At 37.2% G+C, this 27,587-nt stretch overlaps 3 protein-coding genes across 5 annotated transcripts in view; 1 reads left to right on the top strand and 2 right to left on the bottom strand.

Moving 5' to 3' along the window:
* Window positions 1-9,950, bottom strand: part of ulk4 (unc-51 like kinase 4) — a 72,739-nt gene extending 62,789 nt beyond the window's left edge. The window contains exons 1-17 of the mRNA XM_077599753.1: window positions 9,925-9,950; window positions 9,555-9,692; window positions 9,369-9,468; window positions 7,120-7,259; window positions 6,845-6,998; window positions 6,661-6,762; window positions 6,433-6,516; window positions 6,261-6,336; window positions 6,014-6,160; window positions 5,570-5,871; window positions 5,197-5,263; window positions 5,038-5,116; window positions 4,225-4,317; window positions 3,636-3,696; window positions 2,254-2,441; window positions 1,985-2,031; window positions 1,632-1,710 (exon numbers count right to left, since the gene is read on the bottom strand). Of these exons, the coding sequence (XP_077455879.1) occupies window positions 1,632-1,710; window positions 1,985-2,031; window positions 2,254-2,441; window positions 3,636-3,696; window positions 4,225-4,317; window positions 5,038-5,116; window positions 5,197-5,263; window positions 5,570-5,871; window positions 6,014-6,160; window positions 6,261-6,336; window positions 6,433-6,516; window positions 6,661-6,762; window positions 6,845-6,998; window positions 7,120-7,259; window positions 9,369-9,468; window positions 9,555-9,692 (1,857 nt within the window). The 5' untranslated portion in view covers window positions 9,925-9,950. The remainder of the gene's footprint in view (window positions 1-1,631; window positions 1,711-1,984; window positions 2,032-2,253; window positions 2,442-3,635; window positions 3,697-4,224; window positions 4,318-5,037; window positions 5,117-5,196; window positions 5,264-5,569; window positions 5,872-6,013; window positions 6,161-6,260; window positions 6,337-6,432; window positions 6,517-6,660; window positions 6,763-6,844; window positions 6,999-7,119; window positions 7,260-9,368; window positions 9,469-9,554; window positions 9,693-9,924) is intronic.
* A 985-nt stretch (window positions 9,951-10,935) lies between these two features.
* LOC144073716 (serine/threonine-protein kinase ULK4-like) lies at window positions 10,936-13,714 on the bottom strand. Of its 2 annotated transcripts, XM_077599751.1 has the most exons (8): window positions 13,528-13,711; window positions 12,468-12,567; window positions 12,139-12,278; window positions 11,876-12,044; window positions 11,511-11,612; window positions 11,329-11,412; window positions 11,153-11,225; window positions 10,936-11,063 (listed from the first exon to the last, which is right to left on the bottom strand). In XM_077599751.1, the coding sequence occupies exons 1-8, from the start codon at window positions 13,663-13,665 to the stop codon at window positions 11,006-11,008; spliced, it is 864 nt and encodes a 287-aa protein (XP_077455877.1). In that variant the 5' UTR covers window positions 13,666-13,711; the 3' UTR covers window positions 10,936-11,005. The 2 variants fall into 2 exon arrangements, with proteins under 2 accessions (XP_077455877.1, XP_077455878.1); XM_077599752.1 differs by lacking the exon at window positions 12,139-12,278 and having other exon boundaries at window positions 11,876-11,938; window positions 13,528-13,714.
* A 4,439-nt stretch (window positions 13,715-18,153) lies between these two features.
* Window positions 18,154-27,587, top strand: part of LOC144073190 (trafficking kinesin-binding protein 1-like) — a 31,024-nt gene continuing 21,590 nt past the window's right edge. For both annotated transcript variants that reach the window (XM_077598826.1, XM_077598828.1), the window contains exons 1-3: window positions 18,154-18,276; window positions 18,374-18,437; window positions 22,605-22,994. In XM_077598826.1, the coding sequence (XP_077454952.1) occupies window positions 22,961-22,994 (34 nt within the window). In that variant the 5' untranslated portion in view covers window positions 18,154-18,276; window positions 18,374-18,437; window positions 22,605-22,960. The remainder of the gene's footprint in view (window positions 18,277-18,373; window positions 18,438-22,604; window positions 22,995-27,587) is intronic.

The following is a 27,587-nucleotide window of genomic DNA, read 5'->3' as shown; positions in this document are numbered from 1 at the left end:
TGGAGGGGATTCAAGACAGTTGCCACTCTCTCCAGGCGTGGCAGTTTTCAAAGATCACGCCAAGAGCACGGCGCAGAATGGTCAGTGAGATGAGAAGGAATCCTCGAGCATCAGCCAGAGCCAAAGTTCATATCTCAACGATATGTAAAAGTTTGAACACGAATGGTGTTCATGGGAGGATTTTACGGAGGTAACCACAGAAGAAAAAAGGGACATTTTTGCACGTTAATAGTTCTCAAAAGACCACCTTGATGGTCCACTGCAGTTCGGGGACAGCATCTTTTGGACAGATGAAACCAAAATGTACTTATTTGAAAGGAACATACAACTTTATGTGTGGAGGAAAAGGGGTACCACACACCATAATCAGAACGTCATCCCAACTGCGAAATAGGGTGGAGGGAGAATCATGGTTTTGGACTACTTGCAACCTCAGGCCCTGGACGGACTGCTGTTATCAATGAAGAAAATGAATTACAAAATGTACCAAGATATTTGCAGGGAAACATCAGTCCATCAGCTGAAGCTCAAATGAGGATGGGTGATGCAATAAGACAACAACCCAAACAGTATATCAACACAGAATGGATCAAACTGAAGAAATTACGACTTCTGGAGTGGCCAAGTCAGAGTCCAGACCTAAAACCCATTGGGATTATGTGACATGGCCTCAAGAGAGCCATACATTGAAGACAACCAAAAATTATTGCTGAACTAAAGCAATTCTAACAAGAGGAATGGTCTAAAATTGCTCCTGGCCTTGTGCAAGTGTAATCTCAAACTGTAGAAAATATTTGAGTTAATTTCTGCAAAAGTTCACTTATTTTTTCCACCCTCTAATGCTCAGGTGTCAAAGTGGCGGCCCGGGGGCCAAATCTGGCCCGCCGCATCATTTTGTGTGGCCCGGGAAAGTAAATCATGAGTGCCAAATTTCTGTTTTAGGATCAAATTAAAATGAAAGATATATATGTATATTATATTTCCTTATTTTCCCCTTTTTAAATCAATAACTGCAATTTTTAATCATTTTTTCTGTGTTTTTAGTTCAAAAATAATGTTGTAAAATCTAAAAATATATATTAAAAAAAGCTAAAATAAACATTGTTTTAGATCTTTCAAAAACGGAATATTCAGTGATTTTAATCCAGTTCTTTTGATCCATTTATTTAAAAAAAATCTAAATATTATATCTAAAATGGTCCGGCCCACATAAAATCGAGTTGACGTTAATGCGGCCCACAAACCAACCCGAGTCTGACACCCTTGCTCTAATGTGAATGTCATCATCTTCTGTTCAAAAAACAAAAATCTAAACAAGTATTACATTAGGAGAATGTACAATTGTATTGTTGTCTCAAATCAAAATCTAAACATAATTTAAGCCCACTATATTTCATATTAGAAATTCTGCAAATTTATACATGCATTATTTTCATAATACATGAATAAAATGTGTGATATATTTAAGGTAAATATTTATTGCATTTCAATGGGTGGTTCATTAGGATATATTGTTTTAACTAATGATAACTAATTGTTTTTACAGTGTAGTTATTACAGCAGCCTTGCTGCCAAATGTTCAATACAGGATGATTTGTACATGATGTGCATGCCCGTGCTTGTGTTCCTACCTCAGAAACTGAGTTGTTTGCTTCAAGTTCAGTACAATGCTGAGCCAGCAGACCCAGAAACCTGAGAACAATGCTCCGCCTGAAAAACATGTTATTTAATTAACAATGATTTTATGACTTATTGAATAGACTTTAATTATAGAAAAGATAGGTTGTATATTTGTTTAAAAAAATCCTGGTCCAGAAGTACAAATAAGGGAGAACTTATTGTGTTTCATTCTTTGGTGAATTTCTATACACCCAATGGTGCAACCATTTTTTTTAACAGTAGCAATAACTATCTTGCCAATACATGACCACTGAACGTTTAGTAATTGATTTGCCAGTGCTAAAAATATGAGTCATTTACTTACACATCCCAGTTACGTGCTTGTTGTAACAGCAGATTAAGTGACTGGAGCTAAATAAAAGGAAGCATTTCCAAAGTGAGAATGAGCATACTGAGATGAAACACAGAAAATTAGAAATGAGCAAATATCAAAAGTAATTTTGTACTCATAAACTAATTAGATTGAATGATAATTGGCTATATTCCTGGAATAAAACATTTGTTTAAATTTGGAGATTCAAAGTTATTCTAATTGTTATTACTTTACTTATATACTACAAGACGCAGCTCTACCATTTTGGAGTTCATCAGTCGGTTAGCAACTTCTTTATCTTTAACCACAAAACAAAGGTAACACAGCAAATCCATTGTGGACTGAATAGCTGTGAAAGCAGTTGATGTTTTCTGTCCTTCAAGGGATGAACAGAGGTGTTCAATGAAGATGCTCCAGTCTTCCTTATTGAGTGATAGAAGCTGATCCACTGGAAGAGAACGAAGAATAATTTGCAATGTACATGCAATATATGCAACTGTGACATGCGCAGGGATTGTGATTAAAGCAATTTCAAGAATTTAAAACACTGAAGAAATGAGATGTGATGATGACGTAAGGACATAGTTTATTCTCGCAAAAATAATTATGGTACAGAAAATGTTCTGCTTAATAATAAATTGGAAAATTGTCACAGAGTGAATTTGCTAGAATGCCTCCAGCACCGAATTATTGGAAAAGCCAACCTTCTAACATATAGACAACAGTTCAGGTGTGTTGTGCCTGAATAAGAAGGGGGGAAAAGCAAAAAAATGATACAGTGGCAGTATGAGATGAGAGGCACGCCTCATTGCTTTTAGTATTTTGCTTTTAAGTCACCCTCATGACTATAGTACCAAGTGTGACTGACATCTTGTGGAGGCATCAAAAATAGCAATCAGGTCTAGCATTGCGCTTAGAAGATTCTAATTCCATTGAGTCAAATTCCTTCAGGTTTCTCACTCTACAGTCTTAAATGACAATGGATGCAACACACTGTCCAATTTCAATTACTAAATTGAACCATTGCATGGCAAATATTAAGATAATCTCAAGCATTTCACAGTGAAAGGACTCAGCAGCTATTAAGGTTTCAGAATGAGTTGGAATATCTCCAAGAATTATCTTATTAAATTCAACTTAAATAGCTAGTAAAGCCCTTCATCAGTGACATTTTTGAAGCAATAGTAAAACAACAGGAATATAATCAAAAGGAACCCCTAAACACAACAACAAAAATCAGAGCATAGGTCTTCGGGCGACCTGTCACCAGAGAAATCAAATGTTATAAAACTCAGTTCATTTGAAAATGAATTCTGCTACCGTTTCAATTTTTAGAATTAAACTCCAGTCAAGACGCAGTACTATTAACTAGTATTAAAGAAAAGAATCATTAAGGTAAACTATATTTCATTTCCAAATGAGTTTTTGTGACATTTTTGGGGAAAGGAAAAAGGGGTTCTTTACATTAGCAATGGTAGAACATTGGAGTACAGCAGATTGGTTGGTATAAAGGACAGCTCCGCCATCTAGTGGTGTAAATTATACACTAGTCTGATTAATTGGTAATGAGTGAGTGATCATTTTGTACCCCAATTCCAACCAAGAACATCATTCTGAATTGGACAACTTCGAAACACAATACCTGTATATGCTGGCACACCCAGGATTTTAGAATCAAACTGAATAGCAGGACTCTTAGGAATCTGAAAGTCAAAAACAGCAACAAAATGTCAACGCCAATCTAGGTCTGTTTTAGTGCCACAATTATTTACTTAATTTGCAACAAAATAATAAACACATTTAGACAGTCATCAATTTAGAGGTATTAACTAATTGAAAATGAAAACAGGCTGACTAGTGTGTTTAACAAATTTGCAAACAACTTCTTTAGGTTTAGCAAAACAATTAAACAGAAACATTACTTGACATTAAAGGTCAAATGAATAAGTGAAACATAATCAAATTAAAGGAAGGATAATAGTCAGTTGTTTTGAAACGTTATTTGCAACGATAGTATGAATAAACATAATTAGAATGTAGAAACCTGAAGTAGCCTTAGAATTGAATATCAAACATTAATATGTACTGAAGAAAGTAGATAAGTAACAATAAGTAACAATAATTAGTTTTAAAAAAACCTTTAAAAATAGGACCTGGCAAAATGTAGCGCACTTGTTTAAAATTTTTGATTGTTATTTTGCCTACATTTATTTATATTTGCACTACTGTACCTTAGCTTTGTCCATGACCGGAGAGACAGTCAGGTCCGATTCAGTATGCAAAAGAGCTTTCACCATTGATGTGATGTCATTGCCATTTGCAGTCTTGTAAAAGAATAAAGGAAAAACATGTTTCATTGTAGGATATTTCAAAAACCTTATTTCCAAGATATCCATGTTTTAAGCACCATATTTTTTGGACTATAAAGCAACTGGATTATTAAAAAGAAAGGACTTTTAAGTATTTTTTAGGTGGGAAAATGTGATGTTTTGTCCTGCAAACTTACTGGTAGAAATGTATCCATGTCAATGTATATTCATTTCAAATGAAAATGTTCGACTTATAGTTTTCTTCAATGAACTACATCATTGAGTATAAACCAGGAGATTTTTTTCTTAAGTTTCAGAATCAATATTTTCAAAGGGATAATATAATCACAAAATACAGCAAATAATCTCGGCCAATTCAACAAATGTACTAGTATAAAAAAAGATAAAATTCTAGGCACTGCACTAATTTATGTAGACCACTATGAATGTCTTTATTGAACACAGATCTGTATGCTAAACTTCCTTAAAATTGTAAAAACTGAGATGTTTCGAGAGTGAGCAATGGTATTATATGTCTTTAGTTAGGAGTTTTATCCTTGTGCAGCTGTTAAATGCAGCAAATCCATTTTAGACTTAAAGTTTATCTAAAAAAATAATTAGAAAAATAAAATATATAAAAATGGATATGTATGAAATGATGAAAACCAAACCATTGCATTTCTGGGGCAGACATGGAATGTCTGAATATGGAAAAAGCAGCCAGTTTGTCAGTACCTTAACAACATCACTTTGAGAAGGACTAGAATTTAAAGAGTCCAAGATGCTGCAGGTTTCTCTTGAAATTTCACATGTTCTAAAACAGACATTTAAAAAACTTTTTGTCCAGTGGTCACAGTTCAAAGCATGAAAAGAAAGAGATATGAAATAGGGTACCTGAGTAGAGAAATTGTCACAGTGTTTTCATCCATGTCACTCTTTGGCCTCAAGTCTGATGGATCAACTTTAAAGGGTGAGAAACATGAATAGCTATTTTGGAAAACCACACCACTTAAAAGTCAACATTAATGAAAAGGCTACAATATCAACAATAGTACAATAAAAATATTATTACTACAACTCTGCCAGTGTCAGGTGTAGGTTAAAAGCCAATCCTAATTACAGATTCTATGTAAAAAGTCAATTTAGAATTTAGAAAATTCATACATCTATTTTACTGAATTAATATTATGGGTGCACCTAATGATATTCTGCATTGCGTAGTCAAATCATTGGTGATTATAAAAAAAAGTCGTAAAAAATATTTTACCTATTGTGAATGACTCTTTGGGTTGTGGTATTTTATCCAATTGTTGAGCCACAGTTCCATCTTCTATATTTTCCACTTCCTTTCTTTTTGTGTGCTCTTCGTACTTTCTGACTGATTCCTGACTCTTCATCACTGTCTGATAGACAGTGTGTGTCTCTGTCCTGCTGTCTGGTCTGTTTGTTTTTTTCATCCATGAAGTTGACTTCCCCGAAGGTTTGGTGACTAGGCTACTTGCCATTTCACTGTAGGGACAAATATCAGCTTGCCCCCCTAATGGAAAGGGGTTAGGGATCATTTTGCATCTGTGGAGATTAGTGTTGGGGTACAAAAAAATAACACAAGTCCTTAGTATGGGTACAGTATATGCATTGATCACAATTCCAGTAAACATGAGTAATTCTGGATGCAGATAAAAATAGAGTTCAGAATTGTCAGATAACACACCCCCATTCAGCTGAGACACCACTATCCCTGCCATTTTTTTCATCTTCTTCTTTATCATGGTCATAGTCCTCATCTTCCTCCAAGTCATCTTCCTTATTTTGTTCATGAGACCAAAAATGGTGATTGAATAACTCTGGCCACTTTATCCTGAAGAGGAAACATGACAACATATTCAACTATCAATATGTTCAAAATTAAATTATGTGACTTTAGGGTTCATTCATGTATGTCTTTATATGTGTCTGACCTGTCATCAGGGTTTTTTGTGAGTAAAGCACTAAGAAGATTTTGAAAACTTTGACTTGGAAGACTACTTGGAGACACTGTCCAAAACAATAAAATTCAACTGTTTTTAGACATATAGATTTTTTAAAGGTGAATCTGTTCTTTCCAATACAATAATATATATGTATACCTACCTATCTGTATGGGTGGTGGAGGTTCATGGTGTAAAATCAATATGTTGAGTTCATTGTAGTTGGCAGAACAAAATGGTGGTTTACCTGTGAGAAAAAATATATATTACAGTTGGATGACTGTGTTTTGCATGGTTTCTTATTGTTTTGGTTGTAGTTTAAGCCACTGAATGTATAATGTGACTGCAAATAAAGACTACAGAATAAAATTTGCATGTATGTTTACAATACCAGTGAACATGTAGTAGAGAATACAACCAAGAGACCAGATATCAGAGATAAAAGTTGTTTCTGATCCCTGAAGGACCTCTGGAGCCATGTATGTTGGTGAGCCTGAAGATGTACATAGTCCTATTAGTATTTAATTATGTGCATTAGCAAACAGTAAAACAAGGAATAATAGAACAACTCTGACCTTGAAAGATTTTTTTTATATCGTCATATTCATAGTTTTCCTCCACATCATCAGCAGAAGAACACAATGAAAAGACATCGTCAAATGTTTCTCTCTCCGTTTTGGAGTGGCAGAAGTTACTAAACTTTAAAGTGCCACCACTATCCAGCAAGATCTATTGATGGAAAGAGAATATACTAATAAATAATCTGAACTCAACTAAATTCTCTTTGTATCATTTTCATAATTCACTAATATGTTGGGTAGTTGACACATATGGTGTTATATATACAAACCTTAGTTGGTGTCAGGTCAGAGAAAATGATTCCTAACTTGTGAATGTGTTTCAGTCCTTTCACCAAGTCCCAACCAAACTTCCTCACAACATCCTCAGGGAGACATGTGTCTCGATTTACCACAGAATCCAAGGAACCAGCTAACACAAAGAGAGAGGTGTACGAGAGGTTAGATGGTAAATACCGGACTACAACTAGTTGTACGAGTAGATAAAACCTTATTGAGAAATCATTTCTTGTAACAAATCCTTGCCAAAATAAAATAATTACCTGCTACCAAAGAAGTGAATGATGACCAATATTTGTTAACAGGGGTGGTAACCTCTGGGTACTACATCACAAGAAAATTTGTGATACAACATACCTGTCAACCTCTGCCGATAACTGCCCTTATAAATGATTATGATTCCCCTTACAAACCCCCAAAAAACCTTACAAACACCGTACGAGTCGGTGTTTGTAAGGTTTTTTGGGGGTTTGTAAGGGGAATCATAATCATTTATAAGGGCAGTTATCGGCAGAGGTTGACAGGTATGTTGTACGAGTCGTACGGTGTTTGTAAGTTTTTTGGGGGGTTTGTAAGGGGAATCATTTATAAGGGCAGTTATCGGCAGAGGTTGACAGGTATGATACAAGAAAATGATTATCTCACAATATGGCAATACAACGATTATTGATACATGGGTCAGAATATCCTATAATATTTTAAAATACAAAGAGTGAACAGAAAAAAACAGCTCTTTTAATCCTTCAAATGTAAATTTTAATGATTTTATCACACTCAATCCATTTGATTGGTGTTGGGCTTATCATTATTATAAATGTGCTTGCAACGAAGAACGCTTCGCTTATTAGGAATATTAATCATTATTATAAATGAGTAGCAATATTAATCATTATATATATATATATATATATATATATATATATATATATATATATATATATATATATATATATATATATATATATATATATGCTTGCAACAAAGAATGCTTTGCTTATTAGGAATATTAATCATTATATATGTGCTTGCAACGACGAACGCTTTGCTTTAATTTTAGAGTTATTGACATTAATAAAAGGCATTTTAATACATCTCTTGCAAAAGTAATGACTATGGTTCGGATCAAGAGAACTGTGCATTGTTTTGGGAAGCATCAAGATGGTTCACATCGAACTGCGGATTGTTTTGGGAAGCATCGGCTTCTGAAGATGGTTCAGATGACTCTAAAAATGTTTAGACTTCTGTGGGGCATGGTGTTAAATCTTATGAATAAATTAGCAAGAGAGACATCGAGTTATCAGAATGATCTTGACCAGAGACGCGTGTGGATCGATTCTCTCTTGCAAGAAATAAGGATGAGTTCAGATGCCTCTTTTATTGAAAGGTGAATTTGGGAATACTTATTGGTGAACCTATCAATTGGGAAAGTGGTAGCAATTAAACGAATGTTGGATTGGACATCTCTGGCCGTCGATGGGAGGCAATGAGTTAATTGTAGGGCATTTCAGGTTGATTTCAGGTTACAAGACTGCAAATGACTCGAGAATGGCTTGAGGTTTAGTGCCAGCCACCAGACGTCAAATCCATTTGGACTAAAATGGGCGAATGAACGACCGATCAGTCCATATTTGGTTGTCTTGCGGTGTCAATGGCAGCCAATGAGCCAACAGAGACAACATTTTAGTAGGAGATTTTGTTAACACCTGTTGATTCACATTTTTTATTCAGCCTTTATATTACAATATATTGATTCTTGGCAGTAGCATATCGATAACCTTTGAGTCTAATCTCATCTCATTTTCTGAACCGCTTTATCCTCATTAGGGTCATGGGGGGTCCTGGAGCCTATCCTAACTGACTTCGGGCCAGAGGTGGGGGACACCCTGAACCAGTGGCCAGCCAATCGCGGGGCACGAGGAGAAGGACAACCATTCACGCTCACACTCATACCTAGGGGCAATTTAGAGTGTCCAATCAGCCTACCATGCATGTTTTTGGAATATGGGAGGAAACCGGAGTACCCGGAGGAAACCCTCGCAGGCCCGAAAGGGGAGAACATGCAAACTCCACAAAAGTGGACCGACCTGGACTTGAACCCAGCGCCCCATAGCTGTGAGGCCAACGCACTAACCACTCGTGCAACCTTTGAGTTACAAAGAAATTTAGCACCTGTTGGTTCACTTTTTGCAATATATCAACATTTCAATTAATTGTCCCACTTCTATATCTTTATACCACTGACCTGTGCAGAGCTCAACCACAATCCACAAGTGCTTTTTGGTCTCATACCACTCATAAAATCGTACAATGTTTGGATGATTCAGATCTTGACAAAGACGGACCTGCGGGAGAGAGAAAAAAAATCAATCAAAAAAATATTTTGATGATTACAGTATAAATAAGTAACATGACTCCCATATTATCCTACATGATTGGTGATTTCAGGTCTCCTGACTTTGTCACTCCGTTTGAGAGCTACATAGTTTAGATTTCCCCTCTGTCTCCCTTTATAGACAAGAGATGTTGAGCCTCCACCCAGCTCATCGTACAGGATAAAGTTCTCCATCTGTATTTAGAGGAAAATATATAAAGTATACTTAACTTTTAGACTGCATGCGTATCAAATTGATATGAATTAAGAAAGATGCAGAATACGTTTCCCTGCATTGTAATGTAAAACGCAAGAATGAAAAGTGATTTTAAAAATCTGGTATTGAAATGTGAAACGGATTTAGATACTCACGCTTGCATCGATAAAAATTTAAAGACATTTCAAACTCGAGTAATTGCTAACCCACCTGACAATTGGTTTTCGGCGCTCCCACCTTCGATGTCCCAACCGGAAGTGAGGTAAGCGGGGTACTCAACCCCACCCCGAATGGCGCAAATGAAAACTCTTGCATCAAACCACGGCGGTTTCATTAAATGCACGGTTACATGCATAATATAATCTCTGTTTTTGACACACACATATGGAGCATTTGAAACAGGAACTGTTTTAATCGTTGAAGTTTCCCTTATGTAGGGCAACCGTGTTGTAATGGTATGTTCCGTCGTTGCTAGGATACACAAAACAAAACAAAAAAAGTTGAGTTTATAGTGAGACCATCGACAAGGAAATTGCAGCTACCTAAGAAATTAAGAGTATAATAGACTAAAAATAAATTGTATGTTGACTTTAAAATCTGAATGAATATAGATAGTATTTAGATTTATTTTCCACAATTTTGCAATGTTAATATTGTTATACTATGGTTAATCAATGGCTACTGAAGGAGCTATGTAGGCAGGTCAGATTTCTAACCTATGCCAGTTGTCATGGGAAGGCAGCAGGTAGCATCTGTTGGCTTCTCAAATTTCACACATAAAGAGGCCTTTCACTCATTTTTAATTATATTTTGAATGGTTTCATGCATAAAATAGGCCGAAATGAGCATGTGCCCTGGATTAAGTGTGGTATCTCTCTAGTTTTTTAAGTGATTGCAATTGAATTTGAAAGTGGAATGGTTCTGTAAATGGTAGATTTTAAAAGTGCTAAGAAGTAGAGCCCTTTGTAGTGGACCACTCAGGAGGAGAAACATGAGGTGCAGATTATGAACTTGCCCGGCATTTAAGGCCAAGGCACCTACACCTACAATTCAAAGGGACACACCGCTTCACTTGCAGATCAATAGCATCATATTGTATATTGCAATGGTTGCTTTGCTTTAGTTGTATGGTTATGAATGATGCAATAATCAGAAACTAATCTATATGAACACATTGACAACAAATGTGATAATCAAACATGTTTTTACTCTGAAGGTAGATTTTGTAGGTTGGTTTGATTTATTCATTAAAAAAATACAAGTGGGCCATCCTCTTGTTCACCATCTGCCACTAATTTCTCTCTTTCAGTGCCCAGAAGCTATGCTTGAGTAACTCTGGCATCATCATTCTGAAAAACAACAAATAATTTAAATAATTTATCACCGAAGCCAATTCAACACCAAAAATGTCATGTGTTTGAGTCATATTTGTTTGAACCTCTCATCTGGGTTTTTTTCCAGCAAACATTCCTGAAGATTTTTGAAATCCTGACTTGGAGTTGCTTGAGACACTATATCAAAGGATATAGAGGTTGAAATCAATGGGAAAATGATTTAAAAAAATTAAAACAACACACACGCTAGTGACTACAAAGTTTGTGTTCATGTTTAAACCTTTCTGTGTCAGACATGGTGGTTCCTGAAATAAAATCATTTCCTTTAGTTCACTGTAGGTCTTAGAGGAGAATGGTGGTTTACCTACACAGCCCAACATAAAACATACAGTATGTTCATAACAGGAATGTATTGTAAAGTGAAAATTTACATCATTAAAATTTGGCAAATAAATAACGTACCAGTATACATGTAGTAGAGTACACAACCAAGTGACCAAAGATCAGATTTCACTGTAGCTTCTGAGCCCTGGAGAACCTCTGGAGCCATGTAAGTTGGTGAGCCTGATAAAAAAGGTGCTAATTATAGCCAACAATTTGCCCACAGAAATACAACAGACAGTAAATATACACTTTCATCAAGCAGACATAAAAACGGTGGCATATCCAAATGAATCATTATAATTATGGATACATGCGTAGCAGGATTTACATGTCAATCACTCATGCACTTTTTGCACTAAAGGTGGACGAATGAACATGTTCTCCACCAGAGACATTTTTAGTCAGTTATACATAAGTCACTTAAAATCACACAGAAAACTAACCTTGAAACCTTTTCCTGATGTTAATCTCTTGATATCTTGAGTCATATTTCCTTTTTCCTTTGTCTTCACATGTTAAACATAATGTATAGAAATAATCAGGAGGATCATCTTCTTTCTTGGAATAACAGAAATTACTTAATTTTAATGAGCCACTACTATCCACCAGGATCTGTGGTATGAGAGATAATTGGAAACAAAAATCTTAATAATACATTAAAAAAAAGTATGAGTATATACTTGCTACTTGATACACATGTACAAACCTCAGCTGGTGTCAAATCAGAAAAGACTATTTGTAACATGTGGATGTGCTCGAGCCCTTTGATTAAGTCCCATCCAAACTTCCTCACAACGTCTTCTGGCAGACATCCATCCCTAATAATAACAGACTCCAAACTTCCACCTAACATGTTCAAGACAAAGTTGAAAGTAGATGTAATGGTTATTAATTAGAGGATTTTTTTAAATGACGAGGAAACTGTAGTTAAACTGCTAATATTGATCACCGAGACATAAAAATCTATGCAGATATATTAAAAACTGTGGAAAACTCTGTGATGGGTTTCCACTTATTGTGAGAAGCTCAGCTGACCTGTGCAGAGCTCCACCACTAACCACAGGTGTTTTCTGGTCTCGTACCACTCATAAAAGCGTACAATGTTTGGGTGATCCAGGTCTTTGCTTAGTCGGACCTACAATAAAAGGGGGAAAAGATATCACCAAGTGCATGCCAAACTGCACTGGAATGTTTAATGGAGGCCATACATTTAAATTTGCGGTAACAAGACAATGAACATCCACATTGGATATTAAGGCTTAACATCCCTGATGCTATGTTTATGCAATTGTGATAGAAAGAAATGCAAACTGAGGCTTTAAAACCTTTTTTCCACTGTTAATGTCCATTTAAAATGTATTTTCAAAGCAAAATACTGGATCCTTCCTCCCATCAGCTGTCAGGCTCTTTAACAAAACAAACGCCTGAGTGTTATGACCTACCGTATGCGTGCATGTACATCTATGTGTATGTATGTATATATGTGCTTATATATATGTATGTGTATGTATGGATATATATATATGTACATGTATGTGTATATGTATATATATTTGAGCAACACACTTATTTATAAATTTATTCATGTATTTATTTATTAACTTACTTATTACCTATCAATTTATGTCTAAAATGCCTTTCCTATTTCTGCATCCTCACCCTCTTGCTACTGTGACAACGAAATTTCCCGAATACGGGATGAATATAGTTATCCAATCCAATCCAATCCAATGTCCCCTCAAAATCTACACACATTTTAGTAGCTGATAACTCAATTATTTATATTCTTTTTTATAGACTCAACCCATTGAACCGAGACAATAGTATTTCCCATATTCATCTCATCTCATCTAATTTTCTGAACCACTTTATCCTCACTAGAGTCTTTCAATTTTTATTCCAATATAATGTTTTACCGGTGTCCCGGTGGATCTTGTGGTTAACACGTTGGGCTCACAGCTCTGGGGTCAAACCCAGTTGTGTTCTCACTGTGTCGGTACTCCAATTTCATCCCACATCCCATTTTTTGCCGTTTCTCTCACTCTCACTCGCTCTCTCTATACACATATGTGAGCATGTAAAGACAGTATCTTACATGGTTGGTGACTTCAGGCCTCTTGGCTTTTTCACTGCATTTGAGGGCGACGTAGTTCAGAGTGCCCATTCGCCTTCCTTTGTAGACAACAGACACACAATCTTTTCCCAGCTCCTCATATAGGTTAATGTTCTCCATCTGCTTTGAAATAAAATGTCATAATGAAAAGACTGTAGTTCAAATTAAATCAAGTAATGGTAAATAAAATTGATTTAATAAGAATACAGCCCAACATCTCAAAAATGTATATTCACGATCTATACACGCTCATCACGCTCCCGACCAGGTCTGTTGATTGTGATGCCTCTCAGCCAGGAGGCGGGCAGGTTGAGTCACAATATCCTTTATTGCTTTTCATGTCTTGAGAAATTTCAAAGTTATAATTACGGTAGGCTTTTGTGTAATAAAATTTCTGGACCAATAATCTAAAAATATCTAACAAAAACCACCAAGTGCCTCAAAGAGAGCTTATTCTTTCTTCTGACATATGACTTATTCTTCCTCTTTGTCATTCATCGCCTTAAAATTTCTCTGGTCTAACCATAAAAACTGTATACAAATTGAAAAAAACTTCAAGTGGATTAAAACATTCAACTTCAACATGACGGCCCGTCGGCCGGCTAAGTGGTTAGTTAGCGTGTCGGCCTCAAGACTCTGGGGTCCTGGGTTCAAATCCAGGTCGGTCCACCTGTGTGGAGTTTGCATGTTCTCCCCCAGCCGACATGGGTCTCCTCCAGGTACTCCGGATTCTTCCCATATTCCAAAAACATGCATGGTAGGCTGATTGGACACTCTAAATTGTCCCTAGGTATGAGTGTGAGTGTGCATCGTTGTCCGTCTCCTTGTGCCCTGCGATCGGCTGGCCACCGATTCAGGGTGTCCCCCACCTCTGGCCCAAAGTCAGCTGGAATAGGCTCTAGCACCCCCCGCGACCCTAATGAGGATAAAGCAGTTCAGAAAATGAATGAATGAACTTCAACATTACAGAGAGAAACAGAGTTCTACCTCAGAGCCGCGAAGTCTTTTCCCATTAGGAGCTGCAACTGAATGAAAGTCGTGATATAAATATTTTTATGGAGTTTTATACACCAATGACTTTGATATGACATCACAATGGGGATGTACTATCAAATGTGTTTTTCTTCATGACTTTTGAAGTTTATGGTATACATTAGTCAAAATAAACAACTTACCATTTCAATTACAGTTAACAAAATATGAAATATGGAACAGAGAGGTCAAGACAACTGTGTTTTAATGAGGATGCAAAAGATTTGAAGAATCAAGAGGCTTTACTTGAGGGAATGGTTGTTTGATGTCATTGTTGAAAAATTAGTAACAAAATATATATTTTTTACATAGTATAAGTATACTAAATTGTGCTTTCTTTCCCTTATGCAGAATGATGGCATTTGCATGTTTTCACAAAAATAAAGGAAACTTTTGTTTACACTGACTATATGTCATCAAAGCAAAGGTATGTTACTCAACACCATTCACTCATTTAGCTCACAATGTTTAGATTCCAAGCTGATTACTTCACATCATTGGCACAAAAAGACTTAACGTCACTTGTTAATCAGTTGTTAATCACAGTTAAATGGATTTATAATTTGGTTTAATCCTTTCAGGGACGTTGTTCGCTACTACAATGGACATTTATACAAAAGTTCACACAGAAGACCTTCAACACATGATTGAGTAAGTGTCTATTTCCGGTGTTAGCAATCGTAAATTGATATTTGGTGTTATTATGTATCATTTTTATGATATAAATACAATTTACAGTTCTGAGGTTGAGGATTCAATCCCAGTTGGGTCCTAACTGTGTGGAGTTTGCATGTTCTCCCTGGGCTCGCCTCTGTTTTCTCCGGGTACTCCTGTTTCCTCCCACATCCTCAAAACATGCAGTGTATGCTGGTTGAACCCTCTAAATTGCCTGTAGGCATGGGTGTGAGCGTGAATGGTTGTCCGTCTCCTTGTGCCCTGCAATTGGCTGGCCACCGATTCAGGGTGTCCCCTCCCTAGTTCCTGTAGTTAGCTGGGATAGGCTCCAGCACCACCCGCGACCCTTGTGAGGTCAAGCGGTTCAGAAAATAAATGGATGAATGAAATAAATTTGTTGGTTGTCTGTCTCCTTGTGCCAATGCGATTGGCTGGCTACCGATTCAGGATGTCCCCTGCCCCAAACTGGCTGAGATTGGCTATCCACTGTGATTGGGAGTGAGTAACCTGCATTCATCTAAAAACAATGTTAACATTGGTACTGTGGTCAGCAATATAATATCCCCCCCAGAACACTCAAAAAAGGAATAACCTCAGTTTCTGGGGTCCATCTCTGAAGCTGGAACGGTGGAGAAGTGCTTAGCTCATCTGCCTCACAGTTTTCAGATCGAGGGTTTAATCCCACAGGTTTAAAACTGTGGCGTTTGCATGTTATCCCTGAGTGTGCATGGGTTATACTCTAGTATCCTCCCACATACCCCAAAACATGCACGACAGGCTGGTTAAACACTCTCAGACTAAAATAGTCCCTAATAGTGAGAGTGTATGTTACGGTTTGTTCATCTCACGGTGCCATGTGATTGTTTGACAACCAATTCAGCCTACTGCTCACAGTTGGTTGGGATTAGATCCAGCACCTCCACGACGCTTGTCAGGATACGGTATGGAAAATGAATGAAACAAAGGAATGCCCATGTTTTGAGGGCGGGGTCTGCTTTAGAGACATGAGTCTGATTACGTCAGGCAGAGACGATTGTAAAATGTTCATTTGATCACTATTGACTGCCATTTCGTGGCAAGGGCCTTCCCTGGGGGGCTGCATTGTTTAAAGACAAAAGGTTAGTGATTTTCTCATCTAAAATACTCTTAATTTGTTGAATTTTTGACAGATTTATAAATAGTTTGGATCATAACAATGGCTATGATTCATTCTCGACGTTGAAAAAATGTATGAATTATTCTAAGGTAGTATGCTATAAAATGTCAAGAAGGCAAGCTGTTGGAAAATCTGTAGAAAGTTTAGCAATCTATAGCTATTTCAAATCTGGCACATGGAAAAAATGGATAGCATGCCCCCCTCAAAGTTTTGAGATCGAGGGTTTAATTTGAGGGGGGTTCTGGGCTTCTGGCCTTCCCCTGTGGAGGTTCTCTCCATACCTTCTTTTTTTCCGGGTACTCTGGTTTCCCCCCCACATCCCCAAAACATGCATGGTTAGGCAAGATGATTGACGACTCCAAATTGTCTGTACGTGAGCGTATGAGTGCATGTTTGTTTTATTGTGCTATGGCGAATGGTTTATTTAGTATAACCTTAGTCATTTAGTTTATTGTCACATAGGTGCATTAAGCAGGGCTTAATTAAAACTTTTTAGGATGCTGTTTTGCCACCCATTGGTCCCAACGCGCTATGAGTCATCTGCTTATATCTGGGGAGTTCAAGCTACGGCCTTCGGGCCAACAGCGACCTGTGCCCATTTTTCATTGGCTCACAGCAAATTATTAAAATATCACTGACCATGGCTTATAGGTAGTTTAAATAAATTGAGCTACACCCTAGACTGGTCGCCAGTCAGCCTTAGGCCACAAAGAGAGACAGACAATCATCCAGACTGAGAATCATACCACCACTGAGCAGGAATCAATCCCACGCCTGCTTGCACAGAAGTCAGGTGAGTGAACCGCTGTAGTAGTAGTAGTGGTAGATATTGCCTAAAAAGAGTTCAAATAGTAAAAGTACATAAAAGTAAGTAAATCTACTGAAGCCAAAGTGCTATTCTTTTAAATTTTTATCCATCCATTAATTATTCTGCTTATGTTCGTGGGGTGCCGGAGCCTACCCCAGCTGATATTAGGTGAATGATACCCTAAACTGGTCCCCAACCAGTCACAGGACACACACAAAGACAGACAACGCTCCCAATTACACCATCACTGAGTGGGATCCAATCCCACCTAAATCAGCCAAATTAACTATATACTAGGGAACCTAGTGGCTGTTTTACATTTTACTCAACTAAATATAGTATGTGCAGCCTGGTGAGTGGTTAGTGCATCAGCCTCACAGTTCTGAAATCGAGAGTTAAATCCCAGATGTGTTCCGACCTCCCTGTGTGGAGTTTGCATATTCTTCCTGGGCTTGCGTGGGTTTTCTCTGGGTACTCCGGTTTCCTCTCACATGCTCAAAACATGCATGATAGGCTGGTTGAATACTTTGTATTGTCCAAAGGTATGAGTGTGTGCGTGAAAACTTTGTTTCCTTGTGTCATGCGATTGGCTGAAATAAATTGAATTTATTTATTTATTGTCATTATGCAAGTATATCTGATATTGATTTCAGGCTGTTCCCTGCCTGGTGCCCATAGTTGGCTGGGATAGGCTCCAGCATCCACCGCTTCGAGGATAAGAGGTATGGAAAATGAATGAATGAATTAATCAATATAGCAGTGTATAAATCTACTGAAGTTAAATAGAAAATAAATAAATTAATATTTACTTGGAATCAAATTGAGTTACTAGACTTTTTTGTGTATTTGAATGAGTTGAATGCATCAACAATAATTAGCCTCTGTCAGTCTTTTATTTTGAAAATCTCATTAAAGGAAGTCTGCACCATTACTTGGGTTTTTACACAAATTCGCCACTATGCTTTGTCCTCACTTTCCATTGAACGTTTAACGGAGGTGGCGGTCGCATTATGAGTAGCTTTATATTAACTCAACTTTTAATGATCCAAAAGAGATATAGGTAATTTTTCGAGGTCTTTTTTAGGCAAAAAGGTGTCTCAAATTGTTGCTTAATCTTTAATCCATCTCTCTGCTTTCGATCTTTGCTTCCTCAAAAGAGTTTAACGCTGCCAAATCTTGTTGCCAAAAGGTGAAAAGACTTGCATTTGCCTTTCAAACACGGTAAGAAATGGAGTGTGTGTGAAATGTACTTTTGTTCGTCCAATGAAGTTTGATCATAGTTCACTGAAAGTTGAGCAGGTGCAAAGTGCTGCATTTGGTCTCCTTAGATTTACAAAGTGATAACGACGCTTTATAGGCAAATAACTCATTGAATGTGTTACTGAACTTTGCATTATTTTCTTCTACTTTTTTTTAAACTACACCACTGCTTATATGGTTTTAAAAAGTTTATAAGCGATTTGGATTTAAAAAAAAATGCTACCTATAAAGTTTGTGCAAAATGTTATTTTCAATTTAATCCAGTTCAAATTAATTCACTATATCTTCTATTGCCAAAGACTGATTTCGATATAAAATGTACAATAATATGTATATGGGTTATACTGCACTGAAAAAGGTTTTAAGTAATAATGATCGCAGCAAAAGTGTTGTAGTAAAACATTTGAGTGCTAAATGAGGGTCGGGTTTGTTTGCTGTCAATATCACATGACACATAGAACATCTGCTCAATATCTTGGTTTTGGTTGCTAATAAAAGTGCATGCAACACTAAGCAAATTTTCTGCTGGTGAAGAAACAATAGTATTTATGACCATGCCAGCACACATTCAATGCAAATTGTCATCACCACATTTGTGAGTACATATTCAAATGAATTTTATTGTATACAATTGTTAAGAAGAGTCATGAATTTGTGGAAAATGTATAATATACTAATATAAACCCCCCACCACATGAGGACGAGACAGACTGAGCACATAACAGTTTGTTTAAAGGGAAGACTGCAACATGAAATGTATTACAACATGGTTTATCTTGTGAAAACTGTGATCCTGTTTTAACGTTGCAAGAGTAACTAGCTATATACAACCACCACATTAGTAGTAAATATAGGTCATTGACAATAGGCAAAATTCTGTCATTTGTATCATAAGATTTTATTTTACGATCTTACCACATGCAATCAATTTTCAATTTCCATGAGGCAATTTTAGGTATTTTGGTTTTAACCAGCTTCCTCTGCCTGATCATGCGACTCTCTGGCCATTTTCATGCAATTTTCCTACCTGCTCGGTATCATGTTTTTAACAATGTCCTTTGGAACCATTTACAAGAGGCCAAGTTTTTCTGAATACTGCTCTCATTTGTTTGACAAAAATAGGATCATTACAGAAATCAGTGCAATTGCAACAATCAGATGAAGCAGTGTTTCCATTTAGACCTCCTGTTTACAAGTTATAGTGGATCTCAACATAGTTTGCACAGCATAAGGTGGGACTGACCTGGTCATCTGGATAAACAGAATCTGTGTGTTTCATTCATGACTAGCAAATGGTTTTGGTATTTGGTACTCTGCCAATAATTCCAAAGTATTCTGTTTAGATAGACATTTGTTTTTGTTGTTGTTGTTTTTTTGCATATTAGTACACACATTTTGATTTACCACTAATTCGATGTAGTCATACATATCATATGTTCTTTAGAAACAGCTGACTAATGGAAATGATGACGGACATTCCTATTAAGGACTGGAAATGTGCACTACTGCTGTCAAAGCCCTTCAGCTAAGCTTCACAGAAAGTAGGGGAGTTCCCTCAAGCGACACATGCCGTGCTAAAAAGCTCTTAGTGATGTGTTGTGAACGGACATATTGGCTTTTTTCCAACAACAAATTTGTTACAACTACGAGCACTGACTTATCAATAAGTTGTCAGGTTCTATATATAGCTATTGCACTCAAGGATGTTGCTGATGTATTGCATATTGCATAGATTGTATCGGGACTGATATATCAAGTTTTATTGTAATGAAAGGTTTTCCTTTCGATTACAGCCTCCATCACATACACTAGTTTAAAACAATCATTAATTCGTTCGTCCATTTATTCATTCATTTTCTTAACCGCGTTATCCTCATAAGGGTCGCAGGGGTGCTGGAGCCTATCCCAGCTGACTCCGGGGCAGAGGCGGGGGACACCCTGAATCGATGGCCAGCCGATCGCAGGGAACAAGGAGACAATCATGCACACTCACACCCATACCTACCGGCAATTTTAGTGTCCAAACAGCCTACCATGCATGTTTATGGAATGTGTGAGGAAACCCGGAGTAGACCAACGCAGGCCAAAGGAGAACATGCAAACTCCACACAGGTTGACCAACCTGAATTTGAACCCAGGACCTCACAGCTGTGAGGCCGACGTGCTAACCACTCCAGCCGCCGGGCTGCCTGGTTAAAACTATTAAAAAAGTAAACTTACTATTTAGAGACATTAAGTTTTAAATACACGTCTAGCATTTATTTTATCAATTAAAGCCTTAATCTCGCAAATTTAAAGTCAGTTTCCTGATTATGGATTTATTAATGAGATACTGTTTATTTATCAAAGTGTAACAAAAGTAAACAATGGAATGAAAAAACAAGCCTAAGGTACGTCTTACATAATTTATAAATTCTACTTTTCTTGTTAAGAAACATAATATTTCAACATGAACACAAGTTCAGAAAGAGTTCTGAAAATGTGGAGATTCCGTAGCGAAGTCACTGCAAACGTACTAACTTGGGTCATTTACTCAACGATTCACTCTCTGTGAGCACACAGTATTGCTTCCAATGATAGAGACCATGTTTCAATTTCTATCTAATCTCAACTCCCGTTTTCCTGTGTCTTGAGCTCAATTACTGCTGTCTAGGTGCTAGATATTTGTGAATATATATGCTCTTTTTTTGCGTACATTGCACAGGGCAGTATAAACCCCAGACCACAACATTTGGTGCGACATTCAACCGCTTGTAAATGATTAACCAACAGTGTTTAAAAGGTCCTTTGAGGAAGGAATGTCGCAATGTTAGAAACCAGTGTCCTACTTGACACACAAGAAGATTTATACCCACTTAATGTTTTATTTTTTTTAATTTCTCCACAAGTTTTATTTAAACTTTTAGTTCACAACTTATTCCCGCTCTCATAATTGAAATGATAATAGTCATTCACTTAAACACCTGTTTTTGTCCATATACATTTTGTTATTACCATAAACACTCTAGGCTCCGTTTCAAGGCTCATGATAATGATTGTTTCGCGTTAGAACAATTGTTGATCAGCAAATCAGTCTACAATTTTCTGAGATACAACTATTAAAGAAAAAAACAAACCACTTTTAAGGATAAAATAAACACTGGCTTTAATTTTGGGTGCAATCTGTCACAATACATTTTCTTCCAAACAGACAAAAGAGAGAATATATGATTCATTCATTCATCTATTCATTTTCTGAACCGCTATTGTCTTTGAATGGCATTACCATCCGCGCTCTTAATAAATACTTAAGTGATACTCCCACATACAGGAATGTATAGGACTAATTCTTTTAACACCATTACTTTTTTTATTTAAAAAAAAAACACGTACTATCAGGTTTGGGCCACGAGCTGCTGGAGCCTATTCCAGATGAAAATGTGATCTGTGCTAAATGTCTTGTATGTAGTCCAGATATGCACACTTGACAATTAACTTGACTAACTTTGGCCACTTGACAATTAACTTGACTAACTTTGGCCAAAAGGTGGACTACACCGTGGGCCGATTGACAGCCAGCCACGTGGCAGTTACTGGGTACACGGTCGATTGGTCGCCGGTCTTTTGGTCACCGATCTTTTGGTCGCCGGTCTTTTGGTCGCCCGGAAGGCTATTGATAATTACTATTTAAATCGTTGCTCAAATTCCCTAAATACAAACTGCGAGTTACTATTTAGTCATACTTAATGCCCTAGTAATTATTAGGCTAAAGAAAAGCTCCAAATTTCCTGGACTTTTATTGTTTTTTGTTGGAGAACTTGTTAAGACCCTGACTGACGTAGCTTCTTAAAGGGACAACGCATGTACATACAAACTCTTATACACTCACACGTGGGCTCAGTGAAACTGCTCACGGCCATTGTTGGCTTTTATTGATGCGTAGACCGTGTTGTTTACCTTGTTTTGTCGCCGGTCTTTTGGTCGTCAGTCTTTTGGTTGCCCGGACCGCGACAACGGGCGACCAAAAGACTGGCGACCAATCGACCGCACACGCAGTTACTGTATGAAAGGCAGCATTTTACTGTGAATCAATTTAACATAATTAGTGACTCAAATACATTTTCTTTCTTTATTCTCCTTGTCTTTCAGGTTTAAAGGGAGCGATCATTGCTCTTTCACATCCAAGGCTATGCTTGTGTGGTTACCTGCTCTATTTTCATCAATGCAGGGTAACTCTAAATTAGATTAGTTTTTTTGCTGCCTGTCTTCGTCCATGGCTTGTCCTTCCTCATCCTGGTAGCTTACTTATTGCCAAGCTGGACCCCAAAACAATTTCTCCAGACGCCTGTTCCTACACCTCCAGTCTATCCCCAGACCAACCATCTCATCATATAGCTCACGTCACCAACCCAGGGATCCATTTGGCCAACGAGGAGGAGGAGGAGGAGAAAGGGGAAGAAGAGTATGTCAGTAAAGCATGGCTCCAGGATTCCCTCGATGGATTCATGGTCACCTATAAAGATGCAGAGACCATTACTGGTAATGTTTTATTTTCCAAACATATTTCTATCCATTTAGCATCGATAGATCAGTAAATGATGATTATACTAGTTAAACTGGTCAAATATAAATTTGTTCCAAAGAGCTGAACTAGTGTATTATGGAAGCTAAACATCTCAGTTTTTTTTTTTTTTGTGTTTACCACCACATACGCATACACTGTGAGAATGTTTTCCTCTATGGGACCCTGTCATAATGTCACATCCTGTTCACAAATTTGCTCCGGGGGAACTAGACTGCCAAAACAAGTACAGTTGTTTTTTCAACATTCCACATTAACACATCAAACACAGTGCAATATTTGTCATGTTTCATGTTAATGGATATTGATTTTAAGCTTTTAGCTGAACACCTAAAAAATGCCTATCAATGAGATCAATGTTGGTAGTCCTAATCCTAACAGACCAGCATGCAGGGGACATCACAAGCATGTACACAGAAACTGAACAATTGATTCTTAAGAGACTTGGACTGTTAACACACTACCTACAGGAAAAAGGCCGCCATAGTGCACAGCCCTTGACCAAGAGGTCAGTTCCTCTTGTTATTTCAAGTAACAAGTTCTCTTATCAGCCTCCCTGGAAACAAATGCTATGCCCTATTGTATTCACTACCGCAATGGGGAAAACATTCACCACAATTTTTGTTTTTAAACAGAGTTTGGAGTGAGTCTGGTATTTTTCACCATACATTGCTCACACCTTACACCTAGATTAAAGATTCCCAGATGTGTAAAAATCATTGTCTCACTGGATTTGTAGCAAATAGACCAAGTTAAAGGCAGTGGGAAAAAAGATTTTGGTTAGATTTTTAATATTCTTTAAAAACAGTACAATGCAATTGTGCACAATTCGGATTGTCAAAGGAGGCAGTTTGATGGTGGTACAAATCTCTTTGTAAGGTTTCTGTCAGCTATCTCATTTTCCGTCTGCTTGAGATGTTCTTTGACTTCTAATTTCTGTTTATTTGCAGAGTATAGGGACAATGGCTTACTACTACTAATGGTAGTAGTAAAATACTTTTCGATCATAGTTTTGTTGTAAAATAGTGCTGTCATTTAAACATGTTAATTACGGCGGTAACACAAATCCCCTTTGACGCTTTTATTTTAACACATGATAAATTATGGACCTTCCAAACCCTCCATAGTTTGGACTTAAAGATAATGTGCGTGCTCCTATGGCCACCAGTGTTGCCCCAGTGTCAGACTGAAATATTGGTTGTCAGGGAAAACTTGGGACTTGCTAACTATCCAAATATGTATTATTAAATGGATAACAACTCCTTTGTTATTACACGTCTATGCAAGTAGGAGTACAGCAAACGACAGTGCTTCCATCTACTGGTAGCTTTCCATGCTCACTGTGATTTGGGAACAAAATCACAAACTATATTTGGAGTTTTTGCCTTTCCCTGTGGGGTTTTGTTAATGCATTTTGTAGCCTTTACCTTTGTTGTTTGTTTTTGGGGTTCTCACAAGTTGATAACATTTGTGTTAAGTTATAATTCCTCTCAGTCCAGAGAAACTGAATAGTGAAGAGTTGCTGCTGTGGTAACTAACCAACTCTGACCCCAAGAGTTGATCCTGTGTTAGGAGCCAGAGAAAGAATACTGAACTTGAGGGAGACAGTTATGCAACTTGGCAAACCGTATCCAAGTGGCAGGGCTTTGCTCACCAATTTTGCAACAATAAGATCTTGATGAAGGAACCATTGTGCTTAAATGCTGGAGCAGTTTTCAATAGTGCTGAAACAAACTGTCATTTAAGATGCACATTGCTTCAGATTCCATAATGCATATTGAAGGTTTCAAAAGCTCTTGGATTTTGATAATCACAACTGGAATTTCCCCAGGTCCTCTCTGTGTGGAATTTGCATGTTCTCCCCTGGCTTGTGTGGGTTTTCTCTGCATAGTCTCTCATATCCCAAAAAATGGATGGTAGGCTGGTTAAACACTCTAAATTGCCCCTAGGTATGAATGTGAGTGTGAATGGTTGTCCATCTCCTTGTGCCCTGCAATTGGCTGGCCACCAATTCAGGGGGTCCTCCACCTGATGGCCATAGTTAATGTGGGATAGACTCCAGCACCACCGCGAACCTTGTGAGGATAAGTGGTTTGGAAAAGAAATGTATGAAAAAGAGGAATGAACATCTGAAATGTATTTTGTATAGTAGTGGATTGATTGTATTTACTTGGCTTCCCTTTAGTTTCCACCCATCTATAATGAGTTAGAGCAAGGGTGTCAGACTCGGGTTGGTTCGCGGGCCGCTTTAACGTCAACTTGATTTCACGTGGGCCGGACCATTTTAGATATAATATTTAGATTTTTTTTTATAAATGGATTAAAAGAACTGGATTAAAAGCCCTGAATATTCAGTTTTTTATAGATCTAAAACAATGTTTATTTTAGTTTTTTTAATATATTTTTAGATTTTACAAAATGATTTTTGAACTAAAAACACAGAAAAAATTGATTAAAAAATTACAATTATTGATTTAAAAGTAGGAAAATCAGGAAATTTAATATACATCTATACTCTTCATTTTAATTTGATCCTAAAACAGAAAGTCGGCACTCATGATTTACTTTCCTGGGCCACACAAAATGATGCGGCTGGCCGCCACTTTGACACGTGAGTTAAAGTAACGGTTTCTAGGATAATATATTGGACCACTTGGTGAAAGTTAAATGTTTGTTTAGTTGTGAGCTGTCAATGAACCAAATGTATATCGTAAAAGCATAAAACTAGATGATATACTTGATAGGGAGTTGGTATGGTACTTGAGGCAAAGTATTAAAAAATTGCACAATTGTGTAGAGATACACAACCGAATAGTTTTTAACTGTTGTATTTCTTCCAAATGTGGAGCAATCAAGAGAGAAAGATTGCATTTGGGTTGGGTTTGTGTCAAAAACAGAGACAAAACGTTACAGAGAGAGAACTAGAGTGTGTGTACTGGTGTGGGGCGGTCCTTGTAGATCTCGTCATTGGCATGTGAGGCATGGAGAGCCAGTTTGGCCCCACTCTCGTCTCCTCTTCACTCCTCCCTCTCCTTTTAACTTCCTGTCTCTCTTCCAACCAATGCTGTTCTGTAACTTTTTTTGCACCCACTGCCTTGCACTTCCTGTCTCACCCTCCCAATGCTCTTTCTCACTCTTCTTCTCACTTCTTCTGGCTCCTTTGCGTCCTTGTCCTGTCCGGGCCTTGTGGAAAATGTGATCGAGGTCGTGGGCATACGGTTTTTGTTCAGGCTTAAGGCAACATGAGTGAGTACATTGCTAGCTTTGTGTTCATTCAATTGCTGTCTGGTGACATATGGGGCAGTGACTCTCATTCACTGTTCCGTTGTCACTCCATTTTTGTCTTTGTGTCCTTCTGGCATCTGTTGCCGTGACCGTCCTTTTGTTTACTCCTTATTATATCCTTATATAATACTTAAAAAACAAATAATGTATAAAAAAAATATTTGTGTGACATGGTAGTTGGACTGTTAGTTATCCTGAAAGTTGTTTGTGTTCTAATTACCATTTTTAAGTAACTAAACAGTACTGATTATACTGATCATGGGAGTTTTCTCCTTGTTAATCAGTGGAACTAATATACTGTATTGCTTTATGGAGCAAAACCATATTTGACAGTTACTGTACTGTTTAAACTCTGTTCATACTGTTCTAATAATTTTACCACACCGACATGACAGACGGTGGGATTAAATCCAGGCTGTTTTTTTCCTGCCCCATTCTGATCCAAGTTTCAGTTCACATGGAGACAAAACAAAAATGACTCATTGACTGTAATGTAGTGTCAGTACTTGTCTTTTTGGTGAAAGGCAAGTAGTTTGTATGTATTGTATAGTAAGTACAGCCTCCCATCCAGGAATAGTTGCATAGCGGTTTAGCCTGATGATTAGGGTTTTTTTTCTCGTTTGTTGCACATGTTGCAGTGTTTATTGCTCTAAATAACAGTGTGACAGTGGACTATTCCTGAATTTGAACTTGAACTGTTCATAGCTGTCTGTGCCTGCAGACTGTTGCTAATGTGGTGTCACTCAATGGGTTTTTGGGGTAATAGTTCAGAAATTTAAACTAAAAGCATGTTAAATATTTTGGGATTATCAATATATTCAAAGACAATAACCATGTAGTGTAACAAAATCAATCATCTTTTGATTCATTCATCTTCCATACCGCTTAAGAGTCACGGGGTGACAAAAACATCAGATTTTTAAAAAAAATATTTTTCTATTTTTGGTCCGTCTACAGCTATAAATGTCATTAATGTATAGTACACAAATGAATACAATAAAACAGTAAGCACTTCAATATCAAATTTGCAGGATAATCCTCAACATTGATATTACTTCCCTTATAATTACAGTTTTTAGTGTTAAGTGAACTCCTGAGAGGTTTACTTGGATAGCTGTTGGCAAGAGTTTTGGAAAAAGTTTGATAACTGAAGAGCTCCAAATTGGCGTAGGGTTTACACTGACCTAGACACACAATGACTCCCTGATTACTGACCCTGGTGGGCAATTGCAGAATGCTCACTTAATGTAAATGTGGTGGCTTAA

Source organism: Stigmatopora argus, chromosome 4 (genome assembly GCF_051989625.1).
Source record: "Stigmatopora argus isolate UIUO_Sarg chromosome 4, RoL_Sarg_1.0, whole genome shotgun sequence".
Lineage (NCBI taxonomy): Eukaryota > Metazoa > Chordata > Actinopteri > Syngnathiformes > Syngnathidae > Stigmatopora > Stigmatopora argus.
The sequence above is the reverse complement of the archived record's forward strand: the minus strand, read 5'-3'. Positions and strand labels throughout refer to the sequence as shown.